This window comes from Pundamilia nyererei, unplaced genomic scaffold (assembly GCF_000239375.1).
Source record: "Pundamilia nyererei isolate P.nyererei 1_Seehausen unplaced genomic scaffold, PunNye1.0 scaffold00563, whole genome shotgun sequence".
Classification (NCBI taxonomy): domain Eukaryota; kingdom Metazoa; phylum Chordata; class Actinopteri; order Cichliformes; family Cichlidae; genus Pundamilia; species Pundamilia nyererei.
Window position 1 is genome coordinate 37,878 of NW_005187964.1, and position 11,317 is coordinate 49,194.

The 11,317-nt window shown below is 38.8% G+C and overlaps 1 protein-coding gene across 2 annotated transcripts in view; it reads left to right on the forward strand.

The window, feature by feature from the left end:
* sdf2 (stromal cell-derived factor 2) overlaps positions 1-7,624 on the forward strand; it is an 8,935-nt gene extending 1,311 nt beyond the window's left edge. The window contains exons 1-3 of one of the 2 annotated variants that reach the window (XM_005754423.1): positions 507-794; positions 2,427-2,623; positions 6,197-7,624. In XM_005754423.1, coding sequence (XP_005754480.1) covers positions 611-794; positions 2,427-2,623; positions 6,197-6,496 — 681 coding nt within the window. In that variant the 5' untranslated portion in view covers positions 507-610 and the 3' untranslated portion in view covers positions 6,497-7,624. Of the gene's footprint in view, positions 1-506; positions 795-2,426; positions 2,624-6,196 lie in introns of those variants that run through there. The other variant, XM_005754424.2, reaches the window with a different exon arrangement.
* Positions 7,625-11,317: the final 3,693 nt, after the last annotated feature.

Below are 11,317 nucleotides of genomic sequence, written 5' to 3' on the forward strand. Positions count from 1 at the left end.
CCCCCAACCACACCTCACCTCACAGTAAATGATCATTTCCATTTTAAGCATTTCCAAATAATCATTTTCCATACTGCCAGTATAAATATACACAGTATACTGCCATCACTACAATATACATGTTTTACACACTCCTTTTGTTGTTGACATTTACAGGCTGTGTGCAAAAGGCCACACTCTTCTAATATTTTTACGTCCAGTAGATGTCCTACTAGAGCAAATGAAGCTTTAAGAAGCTTTGCGCTGGGGTGAACCAATTAGATGAAAAGCTTCAGTGCTTCATGAAGCTTCATCTGCCCATCACTACCCTGCGGTTTACCTCGATTCTATACACACATAAACAACTAAAATAACACCATGCCATATGACAACCTTTACTATCGTTAAGGTATTTTTTATAGTATAAATATCATTTAAGATGCCAAACAGTACGCTTAAATAACCCCAAAACCAAATAAGACCGCGCAGATGCCGTTCCGAGCCGCTAGAGGCGCTGTCTCCTGAGCTCAACACTGGCTTACTGTACGTTTTTAATGACGTAGCGAAAAATAAGGCAAATCTCTGAGAAGGATCAGCGGCTGGATGTGCTTGGCTTTTAAACAAAGAAGGAATGGGTAAATTAAACTGTGAAAGTATGCCACGCTTTGTACAGGCCATTTTGTTGTTGTTTTCCTGTGTGTTTGGACTCTCCCTTGGCACGGAACTGAGCTTTGTGACCTGCGGATCAGTCATTAAACTGTTGAATTTAAAGCACAACGTGAGACTACACTCGCACGACGTACGCTACGGGTCCGGTAAGTTTGCTGTCAAAACTAATCTTTTCATTCATAAACACTCGTGTTTTTCAGCTAACAATAACTACAGTTATTTTCCTTCGTAACTAAGTTTGCATTGTTGGATAAAAATACAATTCTGACTTTTTAATTTTCATCCATTAACTGTGTCAGTGTGAGTTTGTCATAATGTTCAACTTAACTCCATCATGTTTGCAGTTAAATGTGACACGTTTTAGGAGGTCAGCTCAGTTTCTAAGGTTTGCTGGTGAGACAAATAAAAACGTTTATGTGCACAACCACTGTTAGAACACAGTTACGACTGTTTCTGTTTCTTTGTGGTCTTTTATTGACAGACAGAAGAAGCGAAGGTGAAATCACATCTCCAAAACAAAATGCAGCCCCTCTAAGTCAGCAGCATAAACTGTGTTTACACTGGTTCTTTCCATCTGTACTAGCTGACAGAGCAAGAACCCAGGGTGGTGTTAAATATGTGCAAGTACTAGTCAGCGATAGAGGTTTAGAGGTATGTATGAGTTATAACAACCCCATAAACTCTGAGTACAGATGCAAATGACACCTGTACACAGTAAAATACTATCATGATATGTTTCCAAGAAGATGGATGGTATCATGATACAACAATAATCAATAAGCTGGTGCCCTTGCAATGAGAATCAGCGCCTCTGAGTCTGAGGCCTTGATCCTCAGCTGGAAAAGGTTGGAAGGCACACTCCTGGTCAGGAAGTGGAGATGTTCAAGTATCTTGGGGTCTTGTTTATGAGTGATGGGGGGAGATTGCTGGAGATTGGCGCCCATGGTACCAGTCCATTGTAATGAAGTGAGAGCTGAGTGTAAAAGCGAACCTGTTGATTTACCAGTGAATCTTCACCCCTACCCTCACCAGCAGCCATGAGCTCTGGGTAGGGGTCGTCACAGCAGATCATCTGCCACCATGTCACTCTTTTTTCCTCTGTAAGAAACTCTGCATGTCCTCAGCCTTGTCTCTCTAACTTTGTCTCTAAACTGCTTGACCTCACGTCTCCCTCTAATATATAAATTTCTAATCCTGTCCATTCTGGTCACTCCCAACAAAAATCAAAGCATCTTCTACTCTGCCACCTCCAGCTCAGCACCCTGTGTTTTTGTCAGTGTTACTGTCTTCAAACCATACATCACGCCAGGTCTCACTGCCATCTTGTAAACCTTTCCTTCTCACACCTTCTGTCACAAATCACCCCTGATATTCGTGACGTTTCATTCCTTTTGTCTCCAGTGAATACCTCCACCTCTACTGTTTCCTATTAGAGTACCTGCATGTTTTAATCTTAATATCAGCATTTGGCACTGGTGTATGCAATAATGCGTCACAAAAGGAAATAACAAGAAATGTTACTGTATACTCAGAAAACTCTAGGTATAACATTGTTTCACCGCACTGACTTGTAGTTGCACACCAGCATATGGAATTGTTGTTTGCCAAAAACTGACCAATAAAGCAAACCTAACCTTCATCACATACACAAAGTTCATAAGTTATGCAGAGGACTGGTTTTAAATAACAGTCTTCTATTCTAGATGAAATTTTATTTTTTTATTTGAACTGTCTCTAATATCTTTAACAATCCTCTGCTGACTGTGTCTCTGAGGCAGGTAGTGGACAGCAGTCTGTAACAGGGGTTTCTGCAGTAGAAGACAGCAACAGCTATTGGAGTGTTCGCGGGACCAGTGATGCCTTGTGCCACAGAGGTACCCCAGTTAAGTGTGGGCAGACGATTCGCCTCACTCATGTCAACACAGGACGTAACCTGCATAGCCACTACTTCGCCTCCCCGCTGTCATCTAACCAGGTTGGTGGTGGGAGAAGTACAAGGGAAAAGCTGAGAGCTTTGGGGCTATGTGTGGGATTTACCAGGTTTCTCTTTGCAAAAATTGGGGAAGGATGTCAGTGTGTAGAAGATGGACTTTATTTTTTTTTCTTCTTAATCAAAAAAGCTGATAATAAATTTAGGAATTAGGAAGATTAGGAAAAACACTGAAGCGATAAACAGCTGTAACATTTATTAATGTGTAGTCTTGTGTAAACACACACACACAGACACACAAAAACAGGGTGCCTGCCTTTCACTTTTATTCAAAACTAAACCAACATTTTTGCAGTGAACCTGAGTTGACAGCAGCTTTTATACTTAACAAACTCTCTGGGAAAACAGCCTCGGGTCAGCGTAAAACTCCCAAATCCTGAGAAAGTGTGAGAACACTGTCTGACCAAAGTGTCAGAGGGTTGGAAGACGCGTACCTTAGGAAAACAGAAATTTTAGTTTATATTTCTTTACATTTAATATCTGAGATATTAAAATATAATAAAAAGAAGTGCAATTACAACTGTACATCATATTTTTTCTACATGATAAAGAAATGCTGAAATTGTAATAATTGGGTGTAACAATATATAACCTCCACACACTGTCCAGCTTATCATCATTTTTTATTGACTTACAACATTTCAGTCTGTGTGACCTTCGTCATGTACAAAAAAAAAAACAGTTTCCTGGCTAGACATCTCACACTGCATACTATCAATCAGGTAATGAATGAGTCCACTCGAAACTTCAACACAATCTTCAAAAAGCCAAATAACATTTAACATCACCACCTGATCCGAAAACTGGACCATCCATGTCTCCTGTTCTGAAATTGTCACTTAAATTCATAAATTACCTCAATTATAAAACCAGTTTACAACAAATATTCATACTTTGGACAAATCAGTGATGTATATTTAAAAAAAAAAAAAAACAACATCCCAATATTAACAAATCACATCTCAAAACAAATCTAATTTTTAAAAAAATTATGAAGAAACTACATTGAGTACAAGTTCTGCAAATTCTTTTCTCTTCAATAATAAATCCCCAGGGGGTGCTGGCACATGCTCGATGCCACAAAATTGTAAAAAGATGCTATATCATGTTACATATTATTAAAATGGGCTGCTATCGCATAATACTTATGAAAGTGACAAATCGCATTTGCCACTTTCATAAATTTGTAATCACACTTATAGTCTGAAAATATTTACCGGTAAATGGATGAAAAAAACTGTGGTTTTACTAGTATGGCACTGGGAACAGTTTCCACACCTATAATTTCCATTTGTATGGGGACTCAGAAGGATCTGGCATGGCTGATCGTATCACGTGTTTTTGGCCAATAAATATCTGGGTGTGTTAGATCATTTTGAGTGATCGAAAAATTAGTGGAAAAGCTTGCTTTGTGAGTTACAAGACTGATTCATCCAGATCGATTCTGATTGAAAGATTAGTTTATCCGGTCAATAGCCAATAATAAACATCCCTATAATAATTTTTAAGCTTTTAGTACAACTGTATATCAATGTGAAATTAGCACAATAGTAAATAATTTCATGTACATAGACAACTATGACTGCATAATATACACTTTATATTGTCAGGAGCTCTCATCCACTCATGAAGCCCAGTAATTTGGTATGAGCGGTACTAGCACACCATTCAGTGGACTGGGATGTATTTCACCGAACCTTTGGTGATGAGATAAGACACCAGATAAAAAAAAAAAGGTATACATGGCGTTGTGATCTATTAACTGATAAATATTAAAATCTGTGAAGGTTGTTTAACACAGTCAACAGCTATATTTACGCAGCTGGGAAACTGCAAAGGACAGAATAAGGATTTTTGAAAAATCTAAAAATCTAAAAAAAAAAAGGAAACCATCACTTTCTTTCTCAGGCCTAGAAACTGTTTGGTGACCCCTGGCAACCACAACCAGCAATGCTTCGTGCCATCGGGGTACCCCGTTTAAGTCTGGGCAGATTTGCCTCAGTCATGTCAAAAGATGAGTGATTTGCACATCTGGATTTTTCATATATAAAATCCAAACATGTAAATTAGATTCAGACAGTATCCCACACTGCACAAGTCCCAGGGGCAGCCCCATTCACACAGGGGCAACCACAGTCACACAGGCCTAGAAACCACTTGGAAACCCCTGACAACCACAAGTTGCTAGGAAAAAAGCTGTATTCCCCGACGCTAACCACAAACGAATAATTTTTTTTAATTTCAGTTGGTCTAGTGTTTGCTGGAGGTTGCAAGGATTTTGGTTTGCCAGGGTACTCCCCGACTGACTTCTAGGTCTGTGTGACCGAGGCTTTAGATGCAGTAAAGAGCAGGACATTGGTCAGATATGGACAGGCGATTGCATCTACAACAGATTTGTTCTCACTCCAGTAAATACCCCTGAAAAAACAGACCGAAGCTGGTTAAGCTTCTGAATAGGATGTGATGTGCACATTCAAGCATCCATGCATGTATCTTCTAAACCATTTATCAGAGTCAGCGTGTGATTAAGACTTAGCTCAAATGTTATAGGGGGAGAGGGAGAATACACCCAAGAAAGATCACCAGTTCATCACAGGTAATAGCAGCTAATAAAAGAAGAAAAAGAAAAAAGTTACAAATTCTATTAAAATGTCAGTGGTAAAAAAGTTCAAAGTTAATCGTTGAATGTTATTTAAGTTTTAATGATTTAAGTTGGCATGACTTTATCTCACATCACTGAGATATCCACCACCTTTGGAATTTCACTGTCCTCAGCTATTATCAGAACGTACTTTGAGTTGTTCCTTTACTTCCCAGTGGGTTGCCATGTTTGATTTGGCACAGAGTTTATGCCACATGCCCTTCCTCACACACACCTCCCATTTATCTGATCTTGGGACAGGCACTAGCAGCACGCTAGCTCGTGACCACCTGAGGCTAGGTTTCTGCCAGTCTCCAAACAAATGGTCTTTCACATGTCAGGCAAATGTGTTGTCCACTGCATCACATGTAAGATGATTAAAGGGCATTCAAGCAGTCTTGGCATATTCTTTTGATAAATATTAAGCAAATAACCCCCTTTGTTTTCATTTGGATTTGGAGGGAAATGAGCCTATTGGGTCAAAGGGGTGGGGTCATATAGGGTGGATGTATCCTGCAGGTTAAGGAATTTTACAGAATTGTGATTTAATAATTTTGTTTGGTTTAGGTGAGAGGTGGCACCTTCAGAGTTTACAGGATGCATAATGATCTAATGCTGGCTGTCAATTTTGAAGACAGTTCTATGGGCTCAGTCTAATATTACATAGATTAGGGGGCTGCCAGGTAAAAGATTGTTGTCTAATCTGACTGATCTAGATATTTTCATTCCCACACACAGCTCAGTAATGTCTAGTAAAGTTTAGTCTGCCGTGCATGCATAAAAACATCAGGAGGTTATTTTGTTTAAAAATGTCTAAACATTGTAGGGTTTCAAAGAGCTTCCACAAAAGAAAGCACCTCATCTTCTTCTTTATTCTGTTTTCACTAGTCCTCTAATCTCTCTCTCCTTTCTCACAGGAGGTGAGCGCATTTGGCGAAAACGGAGAAGGAGACCACCTCGATGAGTGGACGGTTCAGTGCGGGGGATCCGTATGGAAGCGGGAGGAGGCCATCCGCTTCCGTCACAGGGCCACTGATGCACTGCTGTCTGTGACGGGGGAGCAGTATGGACGACCGATCCACGGTCAGACAGAAGTTCATGCTATGTCAAGCCCCAGCCAGCACAGTCTGTGGAAAGCCATGGAGGGTATCTTCATGAAGCCCAGTGAGAGCCCAGGAGGCAGTCGAGACTACAGTCACCCACACACAGAGTTCTAAACTTCACTTTTCTTTCTCTGCTTCTGTCTTTTTCTATTTTCCTCTCTACCTATTTCTGTCTCTAATTATATCTGTTCCAGCAGTCCCTTTCCTTCACCAGAACATACTTTGGAAACAATGCAAGAAACTCATAGATCCAGCAGCTAAGCAGCTACACTCAGACTTAATCTGTGAATGGCACTATAATTTGACTTAAAAGGTACAAGAAGACATTGAGTATTGAACGTACTGTTTTATTGTATGCCAACACTAATGTTTTTTTTCTTTAGCATTTTGTAACAAGTATGTCAAACAAGAAGTTGTCCTGTTAGCTTTAATTTATTGTTAAACTATAACACAGAAGACACTGCAGGTTTTCCACATAAAAAAAATAAATAAAAGTCGTCCTGTGTTTAGTTGATCTAAAAAGACACTGTTACAGTTGTGCCTTTATGCTAAAAACATTGTAATTGTTTACATAGTGGAGTCTTTATTGTATTTTATGGTATCTTATACCATGTTTTACACAAGTGACAGCGAAGCAGTATTAATACAGAAAATGATTCCCCCCCCTTTAAGTCAGTGTTGCATATGATTTACCCCACACTGATAACGCATAAGAAAATAAACAGTTTTTTCTGTGGATATTTGTTAATGTTAACGGGGACCTATACTCCATATTTTTCGGAATTTAAAGTTCAATATAATCTTTATCTTTATTTATTCTGTCCTCTTCCTTGGTGCAGACCCTCACTTCTCAGACAGTATCTCCCTTACCCCTCCCTTCGAGCCAGCTTTCTTCTGATTGGCTACCTCTTACAAACAGTAGGTCTGCACAACAAGTGGGCAGGGATCTGTGCTTATTGTCTGGACTGTATGTCTGTATAAACATGTAAAGGAAAAAATCTGTTAAATAGACTGTAATTTTGACCACATTTAATATGAGCAGAACCCACCATCATATGTGAATGACAGAAAGTTTGGAGAAAATAGGTCCCCTTTAATGCACTGAATGCTGTTTATTATCTTTGTTTGCTCAGAAGTGTAGAGGGAAAGTAGTGTTTGACATTCATGCTGCCTGTGCATTTATATGTGCTCCAGAGGTTCAAAAGAAAAATGAATCTGCAGTGAATACCTCATATTAAAGAGTTTTTTAAAACAAAAAACAGTCACAGTGACTTCTTTGTTCCATTTCTTACATTATACCTTAAAGCAAACTGGAATTAACTTATGAAGTCCAACCCGTTAATTTCACCCACAATGATAACAGAGTGAAGGATTTGCAGCTAAGCCGGGCTGTTAATATCTATCTGGACCATTACACTAAGCATAATGCCTTGTTTGTCCACCTAATGGCATCTTTGGTTCATTATTTGGCGGTTAATGGAGTTCGGGTGCATCTGCTATGAGGCTGTTCTCACTGGAGTTTGACCTATGCCCCCTAATTATCATGATTTAGTGTTAGCGTTGATGCCAGCATTGCTCCACTGGAATCCTCCGTCTGACACGAGCTGACAAACGTGTTAGTTCCCCTCTAGACATTACAGACTGCATCACGCCAAATCGAGTTTTAAGAAGCAGTTTGTCTGTAACACCCACTAAGATTAATGGCCTCAGAGCATTTGTATGAAGGTGATGTCATACTGGGCTTTCACTCTGGGATGTTGCTGTATGTGGGGAATGAGAGGAGCTCAGAGCCAACCATGCTGTCATTCTATTTTTAAGCCTGATATTTAGAAATGACACTGCAACGATGATAGCAAGTGACAAAGCAACAACCTGAGCTTTAAATTATAAACACTAAGTGAAAGCACTGCTGCTTACAAACTTACTTTGAGCCAAAAATTATATGTATAAAAAAAGTACACTCACTTTCAGTTCTAAGGTTTTATGTGTCTGAACATAATAAAAATACACACAAACATCTTGAACATTTAACGTGCAGGCTGAAGCCTGTGAAGGCTGAAATATAGCTCCTCTGTTTTATTTCTCTGAGTGTTGCACGGTGTGACCTTGGAGGGAATTTGCTGGGGCACCCACTTCTTGGAAAATTGGCAGTTGTCTTGAATGTTTTCCAATTGTTTTCCACTTCAGTAATCTTTCTCACTGTCGTATGATGGACTTCAAATTGTTTGGAATTGCCCTTATAGGTAACCCTTCCCAGATTGACAGGCAGAAACAATTGCTTCTTCAAGATCACTGCCAACACCTTTCCTTCTTGGCATTGTGTTCACAAACACAGGAATCTTCCTGACTGGCCCCAAACTTCTGCTGTTACAGAAGTTCTCACACTTGAACTGATGTTAAGTTTGACCGTTCTGTGCTGCTTTAATTCTTGTAAGTTGTTTCAAACTCTCTTGCACATCTTTCAAAATAAACCACAGTTACTATAGTTTTTCTATCAAAACAAAATTTTATTGCATAAACATATATGGATATAACTTTTTTTTTTCTTTTTTTTTTAGATTAAACAGATTAAACTCGTTATTTGCATTTTTAAATATCCATTCAGTTGGTAACTATTGCTGTTTTCTTTCTCCTTTTCTAAGCAGCATGCCAAGGTTGTTTTACATATCTGTGTTAGGATTTGTCTTTACACAATCTACAACTGGTAAAAACATGTTTTGGTAAAAACAAATCTTAAAAGCAACTTTCAAAAACATGAAAATCATGAATTGATCCTGTCCTGATACAGATGTACAGTATAACAATGTAAACATCAAAAGTGTCGATAAAAGGTCTTGTTTCCCTTACATAGCCATGCAAGGATGTCTGAATGGCACAATTATCGGAGAATTGTTAAGATAAAGCGCTCTATGCTGGTTTCAAAAGGGTTGTGATGCTAATCGACAAAGGCGAAGAGATGGCCCATTGGTCAAATGTCAATATCAAAGACGAACCGACTTACAGGAATAAGTGTAGCATACATTATACAGCAGTTTATACAAGGACAATGAGGCAGTGAGAACATTCCAGTAAAACCTAATGTGAAGAAAACACACGATATATTGAATTCAATATAAAGTTTAACCATCCACAGTGAGGCCTACAGACTCTACCCTAGGTGACGTGAAACAGAGATGTTGGTGACGTGACCTTGTATTTGCATATTTATGAAAATGCCCTCTTCCGCACTCTGATTTGATTAATAGCTGGTAGAAACTAGAAAAATGGCTATTACTGTATAAATTGGAAAGTCAAATACAGTATGTGACAGTAGTACATACATACCTACATTTAGACCAAGGCTGTGCCACCACAAAGAAAGATTATTGGATTCCCTGTCTTTCAAAGACATGAAAACCTAAACAAGAACATGCATACTGATTTACAGTATTATACATTTTTGCTGTAATCTTACAAAGCTTTCTTAAATTTTTTATTTATTTTTAAAGAGAGCCCTCTCCCCTCTTACCTTCTTTATATTTTGTCTAAGCTGGACTTGTGGTGGTTGCACATTAGTTTGACTGAAACATCCAGTTTTGTTTCTCTCCGCCCTGCCAAAGTGCTAGAAAACAAGTGAAATTGCTCCAAGTTCTAAGTGGGAACAAACAAGTCTACAATAATATCCCAGGGGAGCACAGTGCAGTCCGCTTACACTGCTGTTATGGCGTGTTGCAATCGGGTATAATAAACACTAGCATATATAAAGCTACATCTACATAGGGCTGGGCTATTTGGTTAAGATAACTGTAAACAATATTTGCTGTAATTTTCACTAATTCCTTAAATTTGTTTATGAAAACGTAACATTTTGCTCAGTCCCCACAATACTGTTCTAATCTCAGCACATAAATAATGATGTTTATTTATTCCCCAGCCCCAAACCAACACCACCGAGTACAGCTTCATCCTCAGATTTAATATATTGTGTCACTGAGATGTTCAACCTTGGCTGTCTCCATTACGCAAGAAGAGGAGCATGATTCTAATCTCCTACAAGGTCTTTCTTGGACTTTTTCATCCCAGTAAGCCTTGTAAAAAATAAAAAATAAAAATCTCTATTAAATCTGAACCATAGAACACAGCATTGACCCCAGAAACTACAACAGGTATCACCTTCAGTCTTTCATCCAACCTTGATCAACTGTTGCAACAATCCAGTTTGGCAAAGAAATGTTTGTTAAAAAAAGTGACCAATACAGACCAAAGTGCCCTTGTGACACTGACACAAAAAACATATCAAAGCTCAGATTTATTGGCGGTGTTCTTCCCCCCTGTAGACATAGTAAACATGGCTGTTCAGGCGTTTACCTGCAGTACTTATTTTCACCACTAGACGGCAACCTTGTCCAAGAAAACAACTGTATTAGACAGCATGTCACAACTCTATCCCTGATATAGCTCAGTAGTTTCTATCTTTCATACATTCTGCTGTTGAGAGGAATAATACATTACATAAGCTAAGTAGTATTATATATACAGTGAAATCCATGGGGAACAAGTAGGGGTAATGTTTGGTATGGCAGTGTGTATTGTGGCATGCTTTTGCTTGGTTTATGTTTACCACAGCTGGGCAGTATTACAGTGACATGATGAGATGAAACATTTTCTCCCAGTACATTCCTAAACATATTTTTCAGTCCTCACTCCATTTGATTAGATTTTTTTAAAACCTTTCCAAGCTTACTCGTGGACACCACTGTTTTTCACATCTCACACAAATCTTCCTTGACCAAGCAATCAATCAATGAATCAATCAATGAATCAATCAATACTACTAGTGGGATAGCAATGACTGTTGAGTGGGTTGTCACTGAGTACTGAGTTGTGCTTCTTGTAGATTCACATAGAACGTATGTGACCCAAGACTGGTGGACTAATGTAAATGTTTCACAAAGT